Below are 22343 nucleotides of genomic sequence, written 5' to 3'. Positions count from 1 at the left end.
TAGAGTGAGCCAGAATACAAGAAGAGTAAGTGGAGGAAGTTAAATTTTTAGGATATTGTTAAGTGGCCAATTTTTGTTGCTATTAGTGGGTTTTTCTGGATCTGGATATTCAGCTGTCGGTTTGTCATTGAGGGTTGTGTCCTTGGGAGTAACCCACTACAGCAATGAGTATCCACAGATAAACATAAAGTGCCATTTTAAGGGCATATAACTTATGTAAATCGGTTTAAATCAAGTTAATGCTTCCCTTGTGAACATTTTAGATAGAAAAGTGATGGTGGTGTATGCTTTAACATAGGGTTCTGCTCCTTCTAGACACTATCTAATGAAACTTGAATAGAAGTACTAGCATGGCTTCTAAAAGAAGAAAATGCAAGGAAATTTGATTTAATGTTACTCAGTATTACCAATTTATTTGCTAAAATGGCATTTATTCCTACCCTTGTTCCATCGGTTGTCCTTGTAGCTCACATTTTGCACCCAATGTTACCATACTTAAATCGAAGCATATCTTGAAACAAAGCAATCAAAATCCCCATAATATATCAAAAGAAGCCAACTTTTATCTAAAAAGTCACAACTTACCCTTGTGGAGCATCCTATCTGGTGACTACCTCTGTCTCACTCCCACCCACCTACCTATGTAACCAACACTACATCAACTCTCCATGCAAACACCTCAACGAGCCCAATTTTTGTACTTTCCAAACCCTTTCCCCAGGAAATCAACCTATATAACTTCACCAGCAAAACCACTCTAATCAATCACCCCCTGGTGGTACCTGGATCTCCAGCCTAACCCAGTACTGTACCTCGTACATGAACGCTCTTCGCAGACATCTCCACCAGCATTTAGTATCGCCTCCATTCCATCAATAGCTCATGTCCTTTTCACCAGACGTCTTCAAGAAGAAGTTGGACTCACTTCAGGAAACCCAGGACCTGATTGTGTCGATTTCTCAATGGGTACTTTTTCACCATAGAAGAGTCAAGGACTTGTGTCAGTTGTGGAGCCAGTATACCTTGCTGGACGACCCCAAGTTGAACTCCAAGAAGAAGCTTTCTTTGCTTTACTTGTGTAACGATGTTGTTCAGCAGGCCCGCCATAAACGGAAACCCGAGTTTCTGGCTGAATTTGCTAAGGTGTTGCCACAAGTGCTTAATAAGGTGTTCCCTACTCTCGACGACCCAATCAAACCCAAGATCGAGCGTCTTGTGGGCGTTTGGGAGCAGAGAGGTATATTTGGTGGATCGGATATTCGGAATATGCGTAAGGCTATTGACTTGCTGAAGTCAGGAAAGCGTTATGGCGAAGATACGCCTACTGAATCTCCAGTTGCTCGAGTACAACAGGCTGGACCTAAGCTTAATAGCGAATTGGTCCATTTGAACAACCTATATAATCATATGGCTCAGCTTTCGGATGTCTGCAATTCAAACTTGACTCAGATTGGCCACCAGTCCAAGCAATACTTACCTAATGACCATGGCTCTCAAGATGCCCTTCCCCTGCCTAAGATATACATCTCAAAGCTTAATGTTCTCGAGAAGCTTTGCAATGTGACGTCCCAGAACTTAAACGATATTAAAACTGCCCGCAAGGATATATTATCCCTGTTAGTGGGTCTTCAGCGTCTTCTTGAAGATGGTTTGTCTACTGATGCGTCCAAAGAACAGATCATTTCACAGAGATTGGATAAGCTTCGCTCTACGCGGACATCCTTGCAAGAAATGGTTGATGAAGAAGGTGGTGAAGCCGAACCTTCAGCACCGGTCGAAGATGACGAAGAAGCTTCTCCTGCTTTCGAGACTGACTCGCCTCCTCCTACTTCTGTTCCAGCTCCACCTCCTCAAGACGATGATGCCTTGCCAACTTATGACAATTCTGACAGTGATGAAGATGATGACGAGCCTCCCGTTAAGAAGAGAAAGGCTTCTGACTCGTCTATTTCATCAACAGCTTCTGGAAAGAAGTCTGTGGCATTCTCAGAGGACATCCAGATTAATGAGTACGACAGAGAAGACCTGACGGACATCATAAAGGTGGTGAAGAGCGATACAGAATCTGACGACGATACGAATTTTGAGCCATCTCTCCCTGACGATCTACAGGAATACGAAGCTCATCATAAAGATGATTTGGAGCTTCACAAAGCTCACCACGGCGACAACGGCCATGGCACGAACAACGGAAACGGAGAGAGCAATAATAATGGTTCTAACGAAGGCTCCAATAATGATGATGGACAACAATCGGGCCTTCTTAGCTTGCTTTCGAAACTTTCCTAAAGCAAGCCCGAATGAAACTGTGATTAAAATGTGTATATTAATTCCCAAACATAAGTTGCAAGAAATAAATGATAAATAGAAAGGTCCCCTGGAATGTCAATTAAGAAGGCGATACACGTCGCTGCATCTTCTCTTTTCGTTCAATGGACCCCTTATGCTGGTGCCATTATGCTTGTCGATCCGACTCTTAAGGCCTTGTCTTTTCTTTGAGTTTTGAGTGGGATAAACGCATATTTCATCGCATGAAGCGCAATTGGCACATTCAGGAAGCTCTCGAGAGCACTTCTTTTTGAATTTACGACACCGTAGACAACTTCCAAGGACTTTGGTCTGGTTGCTGTAACCGCCGTTAGTGGCTGCAACATCATCATGGTAGATATTACCATTCAATAATGGAAGCAGCATGCATTGTATTTTCTTTTTCTTGAAGACCACAATATGATCCTTCAAGCTATGACGTCGTAGCGGGAGATGGCATAGTTGTATAGAGTGGAGCCTTATCTGAAAAGCCCCTAGGAATCGTTCCATATCTGGGTACTCATGGAGCGCCAACTGGAGATCAAAGTCTCGAGCAGCGTTCATCGTACCGATCAATTTCAACAATAGTAAGATGAATCAACAGCAGGAGACCGACAGAAAGAAGACATAGACATAATCACAACAAATTAATAGAACATTGGTCAAGTAATGCAAGTTCGGATAAATTACCGGGCTCGTAAAGGCGCATCCACGCGCATAAGTGTGGTATATCGAGTCAAAATTCCAGTCGGAGTCAAAGAATGTTTGGCTGCGAAAAACGCTCCTGTTGGACTGTATGGCACCTAGGAACCGATTGCAATATGTAACGTGCCATTTCAAAATGACGCTAAGGCTTGAGCTTACGCAATAGCGCCTTGGTATTTTGCAGAAGTGATTTTATTGCCAACTGCTGGTAGTTCGCAAAATGGTAGTTTCTTTGTTGTTGGAAAATTCGGTAGTATTCTTTGCCTCGGCTCAACTTGTCGTTGAGGGGAAGAGGCCGTCCGAGATCGCTCAGTAGGCGGGATAATAAGGCGCTCGACAGATTGCCAATGGAGGAGGCCGCTTGTATTTTTAGATTCTGGATTCCAGTAGCAATTGCTTGGTTTGTGTCAATTTCAAGGTCCGGAACCCTGGTGGCGAAACATCTCTTTACTTTTCCGTCTAAATCTTCCTGACTGATCGGACTGCTCAAGTAGAGTAGATCTTTAGCTCTCGTGCTAGCGACATAAAGAAGTCTTGCTTGACCGGATGATTCTTCCCCTTCCCCTCTGAGAAATGATTGCCAACTGTTACTGTATCCTCCAAGCACGAAAACAATGGGGAACTCCAAGCCTTTTGCAGAATGAATAGTCAGCACTTGAATCAGGTTTTCGTTTGTTGGGGGAATTTCTTGATCATAGTTTTGAAGAAAGTACTCGATGAATGTTCGATCCTGGACTTCTTTTTGAGCCAAGTACGTTTCAAAACAATAGTGTAAAGACTCGTTGAAAGAGACGAGTATTACACGGTGTGGCAAGCTGTCTGAACCGTTGATAAATTCCCGAATACCGTCAAGAGCTGATATTCTCTGTAAACATTCCACGACAGCCAAGGGCATGTAAGTCATTGAGCCAAGTGAATAGTAGTCGTGAAGAATCTGTCTTTCCTTTTGCACTTGGTTTAGAAATGCTGCAATGTTCTTCAACGAGCTGTAATGATTTTTGAACAAGGAGTCAAAGTCCTTGTCTTCTGAAAGATTAGAATATAAGTAATCTTCAAAGAAAGTGTGCTCGTGTGAATTCTCCATTGCCATGGCCCGACTGAATAGCTTAGACGCCCTTTGAGAGGCTCCTGAGGAAGTGTCTAAGATCCTAAGAAGGTTTAGGAGGCAGAAACTTGAGTCTGCGTCGCCTTCTATCACACTTAAAATATCCCTGAACAACCTAACCCTCGACAGAGTCCAAACATTACCCTGTGATATCTTTGTGCATTCAATTCCGTAATTTGTTCGGAGAACATGTTGCATTTTTACTGCTTCAGCGTTCGTCTTTGTGAGCACAGCGATGTCTCGAGGGTTAATGAGGCCTCCCAGGCAACAGATGAGCCTTACAATCTCGTCAGCAACCATACTATGTTCGTCTCCTCTGATCTCTGTGAATACCACTGGCTTTGTGATATTCGGAAGTGGTTTCATTGATTTGATAGTGTTTTCACCTGTGTTCTCTTTGTTGAAGGAAGCAACGATAGCGGCATCCAAGATCTCCTGGCTACACCGAAATGATTCATTCAAGGGCAATTCCGTCACCTTCATATCTGGAAGCTGCGCCTCGAGTTTCTCCATAGAGTCGGGACTAGAGCCGAGAAACTCGTAGATGCTTTGATTTTGGTCACCGGCTATAATCAAGTTCTTCTTCAGCGATGGTTCACACTCAAATGTAGGGTATCCAACCACAGCCTTAATGACCGACAAAAGCAAAGGATACATATCCTGAAACTCATCCACAACTACCATCTTGTAGGTAGCAATACGAGGTAGAAGGTAGTCATCGGTCCCTCGTTCAAGCGACTTATCCATCACGTTGAGTGCAAGGGTGACAAGATCGTTATACCGCATCATCCCGTGGGAAGTCATATATTGAAAGATGCCTTCAAGGTAATCAACCGGGATTTTGTTAGCTTCTGCAGCTTCTTGTGTGGTAGTAGTGCCATTGGCGATCTCAGTAAGTAGCTTATCGAACCTAGCAGGAGAAAGCGTTGCTCCAATTGAATGCCCATTGAGCACCACAGTCTTTTGCAGAAAGAATTCAGCAACACTTCTCCAGCCTGCTTGATCTAGAAGTCGTCTTCTTGGTAAATTAGGATCAATGACCTGAGCGTACTGGTCCACCACCGAGCCACAGAACGAGTGGAACGTAGATATCTCCACCTGAGAAGCAAGCTCGGCCCCCAATAGTTTCTCCAAGTGCTTTTTTAAAGCACTCACCGACCGATTGGCCATGGAAAGCACCAAGATCTCGCTCGGCTTGACAATCTCCTTCCCTATAAGACGCGCTATCCTAGCCATAAGGGTAAATGTCTTACCTGAACCAGGCCCTGCCTTCATGCTTATAATCTCGTCCATATTTAATGGATATTTAATCACCTCATACTGTGCATCTGAGACTTCCACCGACACATCTTCCAATTCCACAGGCTCCATCTCAGGTAGAGACTCTGCGGCTGCTGCCGCTGCTGCTGCCTCTTCCACCTCCTCAGTAGTCACATTCAAATTCAGCTCAGACCCTGAAATGTCCAAATTCTTTGTCTGCTCTATGAGCTCGGCGTATTCGAGCTCGACGCCCTCGACATCTGCTCGGTTTCTTCCTTCAGCCATATACTTGCGAAAATCCGGGGATGCTGTTTTGCATCTATATCTGTAAGTGGATGTTCGCGCATACTTAGTTCAACACCGTATACTTCACCAGCATAGACAACAAGCCGAATTGTACCAAAAGGGTGACAATACAATTACGAAAGCATGAGCATTGCATATTTGGAAAAGCTCTTGCCGCTTCGAGAAGGCGAGCCTAATGAACAGCCTGATGAGTCGTTGCTTCAAGATCTATCTGACCACGATATAGGTCTTCTTTCAGCACGGTACCAGGAGTTTCTAGATTCGATTGGTCCGTTTAAGGAGAAACTTAAGCCCATAGAGCAATTTCTTGACTACTTTAATACTGAGGTGTGCAAGCTTTCAGACTCTTTGTTGGCGCTTCAGCATCAGTCGTCCCAGCTTTCATCCAACTTGGGCCTGCAAAGACAAGTTGTTGATCAGCTCAATCCGGTCATCTTGGACTTGATTATCCCTCCATCTGTGTCTGAAAGTGTAATTAGTGAGCCAGTGGATGAGAAGTGGATGGAAAATATCAGGTTTATTGTTGAAAAGCAACAACTCATACAGAAGGTGAAGGATGTCAAGGAAACGGATAAGGAACTGCAGTTTTTAGCTCCGTATAAGGACTCCAAGGCATTTTCTGAGCTTGAAAATGGTATTAAGTCCTTGGAGGCCAAAGCTATTGAAAGGATCAGAGACCATGTTATCAACCAAATCAGACTTCTTAGAAGATCTCTAAAGACGTCATCACAGGTGGTTCAGGAAAGCCTTTTGCAAACAAAGGAAGCGTTCTACTTCTTAAAAGAAAGGCATCCAAAGCTTGCAAACCAACTTCAGCTTGCATATATTTTCACCATGAAATGGTACTACACAACAAGATTCGCCAAGTACCTTTACGCTATCCAGAAGCTCAAAGTTAAACAGGTTGACACTGGTTACGTATTAGGAGCCAATGAGCATGGAGAAGCCAAGTCTGGTTTATTTGGTGGTCTCTTGGAATCCACTTATTCATATGCCTCTTCGCAATCGTCGCCGAATCTCGGTGGTGGTCCAGCTGGAGCTAGTGCTCAAGGCAGCTCTCGTCCTACCCTTAACGAATACTTTCTGTCGGTCAGGAAGAGACTCGATATTCTTTCTGAATCTGACGGGGAAAGCCGTCGCTCCATTCCATCTCAAATTGCTGAGACGACGCCTTTTGCATACTGGTTAGAGTTCATGTATAACCAATGGGCCAATGCTTTATTAGACAACGTCATTGTTGAGTATCTTTTCTTCATTGACTTCTTCCACCAGGGTGATGAGAAAGCTGGACCTGTCAAAGAGCTAGATCTGGGAATGAATATTCCATGTGGTGCAGATCAAACCTGGTCTCAGGTCGTTTTCGGCGAGGTATACAAAATGGGTCAAGATTTTGTTCATTGGCTCTTGACAAGTACTCTTCAGAGACTGAGCTCAAGAATAGTCTCAGGAACAGGTGCTGCGGCAGCCTCTGTTGCTGGGTACGCTTATGGAGCAACTGGTGATGCGTATGCTGTTTTGCTTATTATTCGTTTGGTTCAAAATCATCAGTACAACCTTCATAACAGGTTCCATGTGCCTTCCATGGACGATTACCACAATCGTCTTTTGCTTCAACTCTGGCCACAATTCACAAGAGTGATTGATTTGAATTGCGATGCCCTCAAGAAGAATGTTTTGGGAACAGGTTCCTATTCTTCCAGAAATGCAGACAAGCATCAAGCACCACTTAATGTCACACAACAGTTCTCGCAGTTCCTTGCTGGACTTCTACGCCTCGCCTTCGTTCACGATTCGGACCAGGACAAACGCAGCTTCTTCCAGGGCGAACCAATTGCAATGTCCATCACCAGAATAAGAAATGACTTTGAAGGTGCACTTACCAAGGCCAGTAATCATATGTTCGGGTCAGGACGCAGCAAAACTACCCAGAAGGAGATCTTCCTTTTTAATAATTACTTCTTAATCATGACCATTCTTCGAAACGAGTTCGACGATTCAGAAAACGAATTCATCAAAGAGCAAGTGAAACATTTCGAGATGCTCTGTGAAGCTTACAAACAAGGACGGTAATAGTTTTATTAATTTACGTTCACGGTAATGCTGCTAGTTTAGCGTACATACCACACAATTGTAGATACGACAGCACACCTTCCAAGACACGCATATGCGTGAAACCAATCTCCTTGATAATATCCAAACGTTTCAGCTCATTAACGCCAGGTAAAGTTTTGGCGACCTTGAAGCTCAGGGTGACAATGTCAATGGCTGAGTATCCCTTTTTCCACAAGGAATCGAGAAGATCAATAGCCTCGTCAATAGAGTTGGACACAACGCACGCGTTCAAGATTTTCTTAATTACAAGTGGGTGTGGTTGATCAACGATCTTGAACACGTTCACATCATCCACAAACCCAAAGCCAGCCACTGTACTTTGCAAGTTGTTGATGGCTTGACGCATATCTCCCTCAGCAGTGAAAATAAGAGCCTTCAAACCCTCTGAGTTATACTTGACATCCTCCATCTTCGTAATCTCCAAAAGACGCGACAACACCTGGTCGTCGGCAAGCTTGTTGTACCTTAGAATGGCACATCTAGACTGTAAAGGCTCGATGATCTTCAGCGACTGGTTACATGCAAAGGCGAATCTTGTAGTATTCGAGTACAATTCCATTGTACGACGCAAAGCCTGTTGGGCACCTGGGGTCATAGAGTCAGCTTCATCCAAGATAATGATCTTGTGTCTTCCAGGTGGTAACAGGATCTTGGTTTGAGCAAACTGCTTGATCTTGTTTCTGACCACATCGATACCTCTATCATCAGAAGCATTGAGCTCCAATGTAGCTTGCAGAACCAAGTCAGGGCCCAAAAGCTCGTAGGCTAAACAATGAACCGACGTGGTTTTACCTATACCAGGAAGTCCTGAGATGATCATATGGGGCATGTTACCGTCCTCAGCAATGAGCTTCAATCTTTCTATGGTTTCTTCATTTCCAACAATATCGTCGAGTTTCTTGGGTCTGTATCTTTCCACCCACGGAAGCTCAAGTGAAAGAGCATGGTTTTTAGACATTGTGGTGTGCCACTAAAGAAGTAGGTGAAGATTGGTAGTACGTGAAAATCGCACGCGTCCCGCGACCCACTACAGATGTGCTACTATGGGAATATCTGATCGATACAACATGCAAGTTCTGTTGAGCTATAGTAATTACATTGGCTGATTTGAAGGAGGATGTGTGACTTCTGCAATGTATAACAAAAAGCTTCTTCACAAGTGCTCCTGCTGACTTCCACCATGGCTGTACCTCAATTCGCAGCCATTCTATGAGAGAGCTAGATTACACCCCATCACTGGCAAACACTCAAACCGACTATTTCCTGTCTCTATACTATTCCGTCTTTGCCTTCTTTGCAACGGTGGGTGTATCTTCTGCCTTGCGTTTACCGCTGACCGTATCCTTGTCCTGGTCTAGCTTCTCCCTGGCTTTCCTCTCAAGGCTCTCCTTCGTCTTCTGTCTTCTTTCCTTCTTCCCTGGCCTCTTCCCTAGAGGAGTCTTTGTCTTTAGGAACTTGATTGCCGGTTTCTCGAACAAGTCTAACTGACCATCAAAAAGACCCTGGAGCCATGGAACTTCCACATCCTTGACTTCCCGCTCAATCATTGCAAATAGCTCCTTTCCTTCTTTCCATTCCTCCAGCAATGCAATGATGCCAACATTGGGCGTATGAAGCACTTCCAGCAATTTGTTCATGGATCCCCTCGGTAGGTCGATGAGCTTTACTCTATTCTGTGGTGACTTTGATGCTGAAAATGCTAGAAGAGGGAACATGCTGGTAAGAAGTGGTGTCGATATATCGTTTCTTGCAACGAAAACATACTTGACGTAGCCATCTATGGATGATTTTTTGCTGGTCACTTTCTGCTTCTTGAATACCTTCTGTCTGTTGGTAGAAGCTTGTGCTTCTAATGCCTGGACTGTGGAATTGAATCCTAATGTGATCTTATTATTTAAAGCATGGGGTTCGACGCCCTTTTTGTTCTTTAAACTCAAGTAGTTTCCATAACTTGGCAAGAGCTGAAGTAGGTAGTCTAGTATAGCTCTTGCAGTTTCTTTAGGAAGAGCAGGATAATCGGGGCCCTGTGTGAATGGATTATCTAGAATAGGTTTAAATACCTCTCTGCTCTTTTTATCGAGGTCTTTGAGTGATCCTTTGCCAGCTTCTTGTTGGGACATGGAAGAGGAGTGATGATCTTCGTTAAAATACTGCATTCGCAGTTACATAGAGATAGTGAATAATTGTGCACTACAAAATATTTGATACAAATCTTTTAATATCCTGTCTATTCTTGAAACCTGTAACATTCTATGATGAAGGTTTTTTTGATAATACATGTGCCATGTTAAATACAAGTGATCTTTATCCTCTTCAGTCCTTCTTCTTCTCCTCTTCCTTACTTTCAGAGTACAGTGGAGATCCTGGGGAGTATGATGGGGATCCTGGGGAGTACTGTGGTGAAGTAGGGGAGTATTGAGGTGAAGTAGGTGAGTACTGTGGGGACGTTGGCGAATACTGAGGCGACGTAGGCGAGTATTGCGGCGAAGTTGGGGAGTACTGTGGAGATGTTGGCGAGTACTGAGGAGATGTTGGTGAGTACTGTGGCGAAGTTGGCGAGTAACTTGGTGAAGTTGGGGAATAACTTGGAGAAGTTGGCGAGTAACTTGGCGACGTTGGTGAGTAGGATGGGGAGGTAGGTGAGTAACTTGGCGAAGTTGGTGAATAACTTGGAGAAGTTGGGGAGTAACTTGGCGAAGTTGGGGAGTATGATGGTGACGTTGGCGAGTAGCTTGGTGACGTTGGCGAGTAACTTGGCGAAGTTGGCGAGTAACTTGGCGACGTAGGCGAGTACGATGGCGACGTAGGTGAGTACGAAGGCGACGTAGGCGAATACGATGGCGAAGTTGGAGAATAACTTGGCGAAGTTGGCGAATAAGATGGCGACGTTGGGGAGTAGCTTGGTGATGTTGGCGAGTATGATGGCGACGTTGGTGAGTAACTTGGAGACGTTGGAGAATAAGTTGGGGAAGTACCACCATAACCAGGAGAAGAAGCGCCATAACCAGGAGAAGTAGCACCATATGAGAAAGGAGATGTTGGAGACACCGATGGCTGCCCACCGTAAGATGTAAGGGAACCAATACCTTCCGAAGTGTTTGCAGTATGAATTGGCGAGAAACCTGCGCCTTCTTCAAACTGAATCTTATCATCCTCAACATCGTATTCTCTGTAAGGTGTAGCACCACCGTCCTCGGCATAAGCACCACTTTGAGCAGCCACTGGAATACCAGCGTTTGGACCAGCCTGTTGCAACATCTTATCATCAACCATACAGTCAAAGGCACCAGTACCCAATGGAGGCATCTGGCCCAAGATGACATTCTCGGAAATACCACGACAGTCGTCAAGTTCTGCGGCAGCACCAGCTTCCAACAAGATTTCAACTGTTTCTTCGAACGAACAACGCATCAAAGCACCCGTCTCGGCTCTGTTGATACCATGACGTGTAATAGCCATCAAGTGACCACGAGATGTCATGACATCCACCAACAAGGCCATATGACGGTAGTTAACATAAGAACCATCGAAGGCAATGACGTTAAGAATTTCCTTGTACAATGCGGAACGAGTAGCTTCGATACCCAACACCGAGAGAATCTCGATAAAGTTGTTCGAATAAGTACGGTGAGAATCAACACCAGGAACAGCCATGACTTCCGATAAGTTAACACCGTCAGTTTCCAACACCCATTCTTGCTTCTGAACATATTCACCAGTCTCATCTGGAACACTGAGTTTATGCTGCATCATAAACACTCTTGTGATGCCTGGAATACCACGCAAAGAGATAGTTTCCAACATGTGAGCCTCGACACGTTTCAAGATCTGGTCTTCTTCATGTTCACCCTCTTCCTCGAGCTTAGGATCACGGATCACACGACAACGAATAATCAACTTCTCAGCCGTGTCATCAGACCAAATGACGAACAAGTCTTCGCCGAAATTCTGAGAAATCTTTTCTGCCACTTGCGCCATAGTCAACTGTTTATCCAACATCTTAGCTCTGTCAAGTTCAAGACGAAGCAACCATGGAGATTGGTTGTCAATTGTTTCTTCAACCTTCTCGTCTGGAATAGCGAAGTATGCTTCAACAGTATCGTAATCCTCTTCAATGACAGTACTTCTTGGATCTGGGTCGTAGAAAATCTCAGTAGCAGAAGTGACGTTCTTCAAAGTGGTATGCTCAATGGCAGATTGCACAATCTTCGCCTTTTCGATGTCTGAAGCCACGTCTGGGTCCAAGTAAACAGTCAAAGCTGGCGTCTTAATATTCTTAGCGACGTTAAGAATTTCCTTAAGACGAGGAACACCCAAAGTGACGTTCTTGGAAGACACACCAGCGTAATGGAAAGTATTCAAAGTCATCTGGGTAGCTGGTTCACCAATAGATTGGGCGGCAATAACACCAACCATTTCACCTGGGTGAACAAGAGACTTCTGGAATTGCGTCTCGATCTCACCCATGACCCATTCGAAAGAAATACGACTCAACTTAAACTCCTCAATAACACGACGAGCTGCTAACCTGGAACGCAACAAACATTGGAAAAGTAAAGTAGCATTCTCTTGTGCTTCTTCTGCCAACTTTCCTTTACCACGAACCACGTGAACCTTGGTACACAAGTCACGTACGCCCTCAACGATTTCATTCAACTTCAAGTCGGAAGCCTTCTGGCGACCACTATGGAAGATTTGCTGAGCGTTCTGGATGATACGACGCAAGTTAACAGGCAATGGCCAGTTGTAGTCACCGTTAGGGAAGCAGACCTCTCTTAAGTACTGACGATCCTTAACAAGCTGTTCGTATTCCTCATCCAAGACCTTCTGCAACTTAACATCACCCTTGATGTCCTTTCCAGATTCCAACAATGACTCGGAAATAGACATCGATGGGTCAAGAAGATCAATTCTGTAACGTCTTTCGAAGGAGACATCAGAACCAGGGATCGTGTCAACAGTTTGCTTCTCAACAGAAGTACCGTCAAGACCATCCTCACCATACACGAACTGAATAACATCACCCAAAGAGTTTCTTGTAGTACCATCGTAATGAACCATGATATCTTCCAAGGCCTTAACCAAACGACGCTGGATATAACCTGTTTCTGCAGTCTTAACGGCAGTATCGATAAGACCTTCTCTACCAGCCATGGCGTGGAAAAAGAACTCTTGTGGCGTCAAGCCTCTCAAGTAAGAGTTCTCGACGAAACCCTTCGACTCTGGAGAGTAATCATCCTTTGAAAAATGAGGCAAGGTACGATCAGCGAAACCGAAAGGAATACGTTTACCTTCAACAATTTGTTGACCGACACAGGCAGACATCTGAGAAATGTTAATAAACGAACCCTTAGAACCAGAAGTCACCATCTGCTTAACATTATTCAAATCCCTTAAATTCATTTCGGCGGAACGACCGGCGCTATCACGAGCCTGGTTCAAAACACGAGAGACGTTGTGCTCAAAAGATTCTCTCAAGGTCATACCAGGTTCAGGCTCTAATCTGTTGAGTTGAGCATCAAGAATAATTTCTTGCACCTTAAGCTTAGCATCTTCGATAGTCGAAGTGACGTTCCTCATAGTATCCTTATCAGCAATGGTGTCACCGATACCAATGGAGAAACCATTATGCAACAACCAATAATTCACGATCTTCTGGATGGAACTGAAAAGCTGCGCACACACTTGCGATCCCTTCTCTCTGAAAACTGTGTGAATCAAGCCTCCTGCAGTAGCACCAACAGTCTTCTTATCGACAACACCGAAGATAATCTGACCATCGACGACCAAGATACCTTTATCAGCGGGACTCATCAAGTCTTTGCCATCATCGAATCTTTGCATGTGAATACCCTTAGGAATGGCCATAGACAACATCTGTTTACCAGTCCAAAGTGGCTTGGGTTTCATGACCGCTGGAGGAGGAATAACTCCGTCCCAGTCAGGAATCCAGTACAACATGTTCATCACTTGTTCATAGTCGATGAAATTGTCTCTCAAAGTCATTTTACGGATACCACAAAGAGTATCTTGCACGATACCCATGACTGGCTTATTCGATTGAGGCGAAACAATCTGCAATGGAACGGCACAAATCTCGGACATCTCAGCTCTCGTTTCAGGAGACTGTGGAACATGCAAGTTCATTTCATCACCATCGAAATCGGCGTTATATGGAGAAGTGACTGAAAGATTCAATCTAAAAGTGGAGTAAGGCATAACCTTAACTCTATGCGACATCATAGACATTTTGTGCAAAGATGGTTGACGGTTGAACAACACTGGGTCATCATCCATTAAGTGACGTTCGACCTTCCAGCCATATTGCAAGGCAATATCACCAGCCCTCTTGTTGTACCGTAAATCGATACGATCACCGGTGTCACGAATGACGTACTTGGCACCTGGATGCTCATTTGGACCATTACGTACGTATTCGGTCAAACGATGAATATTATAAGGAGTGACAATCTCAGGGTAAGTCAAAGTTCTGGCAATAGAAATTGGCACACCAACTTGATCAAGATCAAGGTTAGGATCACCAGAAATGACTGTACGAGCAGAGAAATCCACACGCTTACCCATCAAGTTACCTCTCAATCTTCCCTCTTTACCCTTCAATCTAGCTCTAATCGACTTAATTGGACGACCGGTCTTCTGAAGAGCCTGTGGTTGACCAGCAATATCGTTATCCATGTAAGTGGCAACGTGGAATTGCAAAAGAGCTTCGAATTCACTGATGACGTGCTGAGGTGAACCATCCATTTCAAGACGCTGGACATTTATATTAGCTTTAATGATGTCAGCCAACTTAAATGTCAAGTCATCTTCACCTCTGGCGGTATCATTGAAGGCGATAGAAGGTCTCACTGGTGGAGGAGGAACAGGTAGAACGGTGATCAACATCCACTCTGGTCTGGCGTAATCCTCGTTGAAGCCCAACTTTTGGCAGTCCTCTTCGCTAATGTGTCTGAAAACACTCAAAATCTCAGAGGGAGTCAACAAACGACGCTCGGGCTGTTCGTTTTCCTCAAACTGCTTGTTTTGCTTCCAAGTACCCCACAACTTTAATCCATCCCTACGGACAGTAGGTTGGGTGTGGCCACAGCCGCCTCTTCCAGAGGTGACCTGTCCTTCATCATTAACCACATCGGCTTCACATACCATCTTAGATTTACAAACATTCCACACGGCATTGAATCTCTTCTTTGGGTCTCTTATCCTGATGGCTTGAGCCATCAAAGGGTTCGCATCATCAATTAGAAGCTTTCCACAGTGCATACAGACACACTCGCAGACCTTCTTGATTTTTGAAATGAACCCAATATGGAATACAGGCTTTGCTAATTCAATGTGACCAAAATGGCCGGGACACTCTGCCATGTCTTCACCACAAGTCTGACACTTGAAGTTTCTATCGATAGAGCCCAACCTAGGATCATTAAGACCGCCATCTCTCGGTCTTTTAGTAGTCTGATCCATAGTCTCTGGGTACTCTATCTTTGCTACCGAGATAGCTCTCACTTCCTCTGGAGATAACAAACCAAATTGAACCTATAATGTTAGCATATGAATTATACATGAATGTTAAAAAATGAAAAAAGACTTACCTCTTTGACAGTACGAAGCGGGGCGCTCGAATAAGGAAACTGGCGACTCATAATGGGATTATGCTAATACAGTAGACAAGGGATGTCAATATGTTTTAAATATTTTTTTTGTGTTTTTTAAAAGGACCAGAACAGGGAGTCTAATGCTCTTTCGGAACTTTGATAGATTTGGACTATTAATGCAAATATGCCGCTGACTGGTGGATTTGAAATGAAAAGGAATAACGTGAAAAATAAATGTTCAAATAGTCGAATAAACTATTTTTATCGGGACAACTGGTGCGTAGGATATTAAGCACACGGAAAGCTGTTCTGAATGGAATGCCGGAGCGAGATGGATGGAGCAACCAGGTAGTAGGAGGATGGGCCCTTGATGTGAAGATGGGTGGAGCTTAACTCTGTTTTTTGACGATCAAGTATAAAATTTTGTTGGAGGTGGCGAGCGCGTGCTGAAAAATACCCAAGCAACTCCGAGTTATGTTAGGGTGCGATTGAGGGAATATAAGCCTACTGTGCGTAACACAGGGCACGCTCATAGCCAGCACCCCCCAATTGTGGCCATCTCTGTAAGATGATCTTGTTTGAGTGGTACTATGCTATGGAGAGGATTTATTATGAGGGCTGAGTCGGATAGATAATGATCTTTTTAGTACAAATGACGACTTAACCGCATTATCACCACTTTGACAGTTCGCACCTCCCATATAACAGAGCTGAGGCTCAGACGATGAGTCGGCTATGGCAGAAGTGGTTAATGAGTCCTTGAGAGAAATGTGAATGAGGTGGTATTTTGGGTGCTAAAGAAAATAAGCTTTTTGATATACCAACCATGGGAGATTGGTAGGATGAACATGTCTATTGGACTGTACTACCAGCACCATGAGAAGCCTTTAATTACGTTTCTTCCTTTCTTTCTCTCTTTCTCCTTCTTCCTCTTTTTAAAATCATGCATTTGAATTCGATGGTCCTTCCAAGTTGTATTTTCACCATAATTTCCACTCTTCAACATACCAATAACCGGTCTTCTCAGTACCTCCAGACCACTGAGCAGCCAGTAGTCAATACAGAAACACCACCACCATACAAATCCCTCCTCCATCTCCACCCAAAAAATGCACTGTTATCCCAAACCATTGCTTTCTTTCTCCTCCCTTATCCCTTACTCCTCCCTTACAATACTCTACTCCACTACTTTGTCGTCGTCTGATGTGGTTGCGAAAAACGCATTTCTGCGGCGTTCCAGCTTTTCATTTACGAAATCAAGGCGATCTTTGCACCCATCAAAAAAACCATAAACCAACAACCCTCCACCAAAAATCAGGTTTTCAATAAATCAACCTGAAATTTTTACATACCAAAGAACTCCATCCCTGGAAACCCTCCCCACCACCTGACGTCATTCAGACCATTGTACCTTTCCCAACCACCATGCTTCTCAAATCTATCTTTTCGCCGTGTTTGAGACAAAACAAGACAAGAAAGGAACCCCCACTTCCACCATGCATCGCATGAGGCGCTAAACTAAAGGAATGCTTTACTTTCGGAAAAACTTCTCAAAAATGTTTTAAGCCCTTCGGTTACTATCAGGCTTGGCTCCCCCGCCCGGAACAACGCAATATCTCGCAAAGATTTGTGGTTTCTTTGGGGGAACATCTCGCGAATTCTGGGGTATATTCTTGAGACCATAGCGGGACAGAAACAGCCCCGCCCCCACCCATGCAGAGTATATAAGTCGAGGAAATCGACGAGGTTTCTGTTCTTTATCGATTTTTTTCTGATTTCATAATGACTGTTGATTACACTTGGTGGAAAGAAGCTTCCATTTACCAGATCTGGCCTGCCTCATACAAGGACTCCAATGGAGATGGTGTGGGTGATATTCCAGGTATCATTTCTAAGTTGGACTATGTGAAGACTTTGGGCGTTGACATCATTTGGTTGTCGCCTATGTTTGACTCTCCCCAGGATGATATGGGATACGATATCTCTGACTACGAGAACGTGTATCCTAAGTATGGTACTTTGGAGGACATGGATAAGTTGATCTCGGAGGTCCACTCCCGTGGAATGAGATTGGTGCTTGACTTGGTTATCAACCACACTTCTGACCAGCACAAATGGTTCGAGGAATCCAGATCTTCAAAGACCAACCCTAAGCGTGACTGGTACATCTGGAAGCCTCCTAAGATCGATGAGAACGGTAAGAGACACCCACCAAACAACTGGGGTTCTTACTTCTCTGGATCTGCTTGGAAATATGATGAGTTGACTGACGAATACTACTTGCACCTTTTCGCTGAGTCTCAGCCAGACTTGAACTGGGAGAACGAGGAAACCAGAAACGCTATCTACGACTCTGCTCTTTCCTTCTGGTTCAAGAAGGGCATTGACGGTTTCAGAATTGACACTGCTGGTATGTACTCCAAGGTTCAGACCTTCCCAGATGCTCCTATTATCTTCCCAGACTCGGACTACCAGCCATGTAAGGTTCACCACCAGTCCGGTCCTAGAATTCACGAGTTCCACAAGGAGATGTTCTCCAAGGTTACCTCCAAATACGATGCCATGACTGTTGGTGAGGTCGGACACTCTACTCGTGAGGATGCTCTCAAATATGTCAGCGCCAAGGAAAAGGAAATGAACATGATGTTCTTGTTTGATGTTGTGGAGACTGGCTGCAAGCCTGAGGATAGATTCCGCTACGATGGCTTCACTCTTAGAGATTTCAAGCAGTCTGTTATCAACATGAGCTCCTTCCTCGAGGGCACTGACGCCTGGTCTACTGTCTTCACCGAGAACCACGACCAACCAAGATCCATCACTCGTTTTGGTGACGATTCTGCAAAATTCAGATTCAAGTCAGGTAAGATGTTGGCCGCTTTGCAAGCTACCTTGACTGGTACCCTTTTCATCTACCAGGGTCAAGAGATTGGTATGACTAACGTTCCAAGATCTTGGTCTATTGACGAATACTTGGACATCAACTCCATCAACTACTACAACCAGTTCAAAAAGGCTCACCCAGACGACAAGGAGGCCTTGGCAAAGCTTCTTGACAACATCAACTTGTTGGGTAGAGACAACGCTAGAACACCGGTCCAATGGGATGATTCCGAGTATGCTGGCTTTTCCACTGGTAAGCCATGGATGAGAGTGAACGACAACTACAAGGAGATCAATGTGGCTTCCCAAGTCAACGACGACTCCTCATTGTTCAACTTCTGGAAGAAGGCTTTGAAAGTGAGAAAGGAGCACAAGGATCTTTTGATCTACGGTAATCTCAATGTCTTGGATATTGAGAACGAAAAGACTTTCACTTATACAAAGACACAAAATAAGGACACCGCCTATGTGGTATTGAACTTCACTGCAGAAGAAGTGAAGTTTGAGAAGTTGGTCGATGGAGAGCTTTCGCTTATTCTCTCTAATGTTGATTCCGCCGACACTGACGTCTTGTCACCCTATGAAGCTAGAGTATACATCGTCGACGAGACATCCTAACCGGTTTAGATATATGTTTATACTGATGTGATAAATGAGCTTCTAAAAACCGAAGCCAAGCGCTCCAGGCGACGGGCTGCCTTTGTAGCCATCATCTAGCTCAGCAATCACGTCGTCAAGATAAAATGCAACAAGAACGACACCATAGATCAAGCACAAGATAACGCCCTTGAAATAGTTTGACTTACCCTCTGCGTAGACGTATGTGAATAGATAGATGGAAATGAGTGTTGCCATGATATCCCACCTGGGGAAAATCAAGGAAAAGATCATATCCACGCTTGTGAACTGTTTCATAATAGAGTAAATGACCAAACTTGGAATCTGAATCAACACGACCTGCAAAGCATAAGCACTACCAATCTCCATCGATAAAGCAACATTACCACCAACAGCGAACGATATGGCGTTCACGAATTCGGTGGTGTTTGGAACTAATGCAAACACTGTGAGACCCAAGAACTTTGGATTGATAGGATAACTCTCAAGCACCTCATCCACGGTATCCACCAAAATCTCAGCAATAATGGCGTAGAGCAATGTGGCTCCGAGCAAGATAATAGTAGATTTGTTTCTTGACCAATTTGGTGCATCGTGACCGCCACCGCCTTCATCATGGTGCTCTTCCTTGGTAGGTTGCGGATCTTTAGAAAATTTAACTCTTTGATTCAAATCAGGAGCGGCACCTTCGCCGGTTCTAGCAGTTGAAGGTGGTGCCTCGCCGGTAGGGCGTCCCTTGCTGGTATTCTCCAAGCTGATAACGCTAGGTGACCTGAAGTGATCTTCATCCTTTCTACCAGTGTGGGGTTCGTGGGAGTTCGTCGCCCAAATAAGGGAAGCGTGTGTTCTTAAAGTGAAGAACAAACCACAGATGTATGCAAGGAACAAGGCACAGGCAACCAAAACCGAAAATGGACGAAGAGCTTCGTAGTAAAGCCTGTCAAGGGTGAATGTAGGTTGAATAAAACGGCATTTAGTGCAGTCGTCTGGAAGATCCTCGAATTCTGGATAGTCACATTTCTTGCACTTGATCTCATAAGAGCCATACAACTGGTAGAAAAGCGACGGGGTAAACATGGTAAGCATCGCATAAAGAAGCATGGTAGACGACACACCTGCTGATCTGGGGTTATATCTTTGAGTCTTTCTTTTGATAGCACCACCACACATGGATAAACCAGGCAAGAGCAAAACACCGGCCAAAATCGATCCAATCATTGAACCTTCAACTAACTTACCCTTCAGTTGGTTCAACGCCACACAGTACAAGAAAATCTCAACCACCGTGGAGAAAAAGGCGTTAATGACAGCACCAACTCCCATAGAAGATTGTGCTGAAATGGAAGCGACGGCTTGTCCAATGAAGTATGCCAAGGGAACAATGGAGAACAAACACATTCCAAACAAGAAGGATGAATCCGTATACCACTTGTTCCAACCCAAAGTTTTATTAAGGATGTAGAAATCCAAAATGACGAACACGACAACGGCCAACAAGTTGATGAAGAAAATGTTAGTACCATCGATGGTGTACTTGTAATAATGCAAACCACAAGATCTGTATGTACAAAGAATAATGGACTGATGGCTGAAATGCTTCTTTGTCTTAGGATCATTGAGCTTTTTGTAGTACTCCTTTTCCTTTTCATAATGCAATGCCAAAGGTCTTCTTCTCAAGTGGTCACACATGATAAGGGTGAGGTTTGCAATTGGAATAGTGAAGACGAAAATCCACGATAAAAGGGAGATCAAATAAAGAATTGGCTGCATGATACAGTAGAAGAACACATAAAAGACGAATCTGCCAGAGGACCAAGCGCCTCTACCGAAAAGACGTTTCTTGATATCGGTTGGCTCCGAGTCTCCAGAGTCGGTCTCACAAACATCGTCATTGTAATCCTCATCATCAATAGCAGCTTCTTCAGCATTGTTATCAGCATTCTGGCTCAGGCCCTGGTTCTGAGCGTCACTGGAAGTTGCACCGTCACCCAACGATGAGTAAGCAGCGGTCCATGGTCTACCCTTGTGATCTTTAAGTAAAGGCTTGGCTTCTGTACCAGTACCAGTCATTCTTCTTGGAGGAGCAAAGAAAAGACGACCCTCTTCCTGAAGACGCCATTTGTGGAATTCGGAAATCGAGCGGCCGTCAAGTTCATCCTCTTCCAAGTAGTTCTTATCCTTGTTAAGCAACACGAACTTTCCAAAAGGAAAAAGCCAATACCTACCCAACTTGATGAAACATCTAACATAAGGACGAGATTTCTTATCCCAAGCAAAACCAGAAAGAACGAAAACCATAAGTGCTCCGAAAAGACAAAGCAAGAATAAGAATACACCGAAGGTGAGACTCCAAAGGAAATTGGAGACGTGGACGCCCCAATGGATCTTGCCTGTAGGTTTCTTTGGGTCGAAGTCGTGGATATCCTCGTCGGCACGAGCAGCCACAGAACGGTTCTTCTTATAAATGGAAGGTTTCCAGATCTTGATACCGAACGGGTGTGTAGAGTTGATAGCATCCTGTCTATCCTTTAAGTTTAACGATTCCATAGTTTGAGAAGAAGAAGAGGAATTCTGGGAAGCAGCATCATTATCATCCTCCTCCAAAAGCTCCTCAGGAGCGTCTTCCTCGTCGAGGGCTTCGGCCAGGGCAACTTCATGGCCATCATGCGAAGTAACCGTGGCTACCACTGGCGTAGCAGCCGCCAGCAGCGACGCACTACCGTGTCTTGGAATAGTAACAGCCATCTCAGGACTATCCTCGTCCAATGACTTCTTACGCGAGTACAACTTCTTGATAGCATCATGGTAACCCTCAAGGTACTTCTTATCCTGGGGCGAAATTTCCTCGTCATCATCATCAATCTCATCGTGAATATCATCGTCAACAGAAAACACCAACTTCTGGTGGTTTGGGTTCAGCTGTCCACGTCTAATGTGTGGTCTTGACTTGGTCTTCTTAAGCTTCCCTCTAGCCTTGAGCAGTGGAGAAGGCAACGAAAGCGTGCTTGTGGAAGCAGTTGCCACGGGCCGTTCCTGGCCATCGTGACTTCCTTGCCTTCTGGTTCTCAGCGGTGTTCTTGAGGTCCTTTCAGACATCAAAGGTGGAGGATTACAGAAGAATTGGAGTAGGCTGGAGAAATGACGTTATGGAGGGGCAGCTCTAGAAAGATGCAGTTTTAATTGGGTGCGAAAAGCTGGAAGCACCGGGTAGACTGGGAAGGCAATGGAGGGGACGGGAAGACTAATTGGAGGGAGAAAAAGGAGTGATCTGGATGAATTGTGACTTCTTGCTTTTTGGCGATTCACGTTTTTCGGCTCGTTAAGGTTTGGCGTTGGTGATCTTCGGTGTGGCTTCTATGCGCTTATCTTGCAGTGTATGGGTTGTAGAAGAGGAGAGGAAGAATAGGTGTAACAGAATATCCAAGAAAAGGTAAAAA

At 44.5% G+C, this 22343-nt stretch overlaps 8 protein-coding genes across 8 annotated transcripts; 3 read left to right on the top strand and 5 right to left on the bottom strand. All coding sequences in view use genetic code 12, as the record gives it.

Moving 5' to 3' along the window:
• Nucleotides 1-882: 882 nt before the first annotated feature.
• On the top strand, nt 883-2289 carry CXQ85_002910 (uncharacterized protein; the record flags this gene model as incomplete). Its single annotated transcript, XM_025486571.1, has 1 exon — nt 883-2289. The coding sequence occupies one exon, from the start codon at nt 883-885 to the stop codon at nt 2287-2289; it is 1407 nt and encodes a 468-aa protein (XP_025344121.1).
• An 865-nt stretch (nt 2290-3154) lies between these two features.
• Nucleotides 3155-5662, bottom strand: HMI1 (ATP-dependent 3'-5' DNA helicase; the record flags this gene model as incomplete). The annotated part of the gene is made up of 1 exon (XM_025486570.1): nt 3155-5662. The coding sequence occupies one exon, from the start codon at nt 5660-5662 to the stop codon at nt 3155-3157; it is 2508 nt and encodes an 835-aa protein (XP_025344120.1).
• A 144-nt stretch (nt 5663-5806) lies between these two features.
• Nucleotides 5807-7709, top strand: VPS52 (Vps52p; the record flags this gene model as incomplete). The annotated part of the gene is made up of 2 exons (XM_025486569.1): nt 5807-7668; nt 7703-7709. The coding sequence occupies 2 exons, from the start codon at nt 5807-5809 to the stop codon at nt 7707-7709; spliced, it is 1869 nt and encodes a 622-aa protein (XP_025344119.1).
• A 63-nt stretch (nt 7710-7772) lies between these two features.
• Nucleotides 7773-8753, bottom strand: RFC4 (replication factor C subunit 4; the record flags this gene model as incomplete). The annotated part of the gene is made up of 1 exon (XM_025486568.1): nt 7773-8753. The coding sequence occupies one exon, from the start codon at nt 8751-8753 to the stop codon at nt 7773-7775; it is 981 nt and encodes a 326-aa protein (XP_025344118.1).
• Nucleotides 8754-9069: 316 nt separating this feature from the next.
• POP3 (Pop3p) lies at nt 9070-9915 on the bottom strand (the record flags this gene model as incomplete). Its single annotated transcript, XM_025486567.1, has 1 exon — nt 9070-9915. The coding sequence occupies one exon, from the start codon at nt 9913-9915 to the stop codon at nt 9070-9072; it is 846 nt and encodes a 281-aa protein (XP_025344117.1).
• Nucleotides 9916-10108: 193 nt separating this feature from the next.
• On the bottom strand, nt 10109-15456 carry RPO21 (DNA-directed RNA polymerase II subunit RPB1; the record flags this gene model as incomplete). Its single annotated transcript, XM_025486566.1, has 2 exons — nt 10109-15349; nt 15406-15456. 2 exons carry the CDS (start codon nt 15454-15456, stop codon nt 10109-10111), a joined length of 5292 nt encoding a protein of 1763 aa, XP_025344116.1.
• A 1734-nt stretch (nt 15457-17190) lies between these two features.
• Nucleotides 17191-18906, top strand: MAL2 (oligo-1,6-glucosidase IMA1; the record flags this gene model as incomplete). The annotated part of the gene is made up of 1 exon (XM_025486565.1): nt 17191-18906. One exon carries the CDS (start codon nt 17191-17193, stop codon nt 18904-18906), a length of 1716 nt encoding a protein of 571 aa, XP_025344115.1.
• Nucleotides 18907-18948: 42 nt separating this feature from the next.
• On the bottom strand, nt 18949-22002 carry CXQ85_002903 (uncharacterized protein; the record flags this gene model as incomplete). Its single annotated transcript, XM_025486564.1, has 1 exon — nt 18949-22002. One exon carries the CDS (start codon nt 22000-22002, stop codon nt 18949-18951), a length of 3054 nt encoding a protein of 1017 aa, XP_025344114.1.
• Between the last annotated feature and the right edge of the window lie 341 nt (nt 22003-22343).

The sequence above is a fragment of the Candidozyma haemuli genome (genome assembly GCF_002926055.2).
Source record: "Candidozyma haemuli strain B11899 chromosome Unknown D_2014730914, whole genome shotgun sequence".
Classification (NCBI taxonomy): Eukaryota; Fungi; Ascomycota; class Pichiomycetes; order Serinales; family Metschnikowiaceae; genus Candidozyma; species Candidozyma haemuli.
The sequence above is the reverse complement of the archived record's forward strand: the minus strand, read 5'-3'. Positions and strand labels throughout refer to the sequence as shown.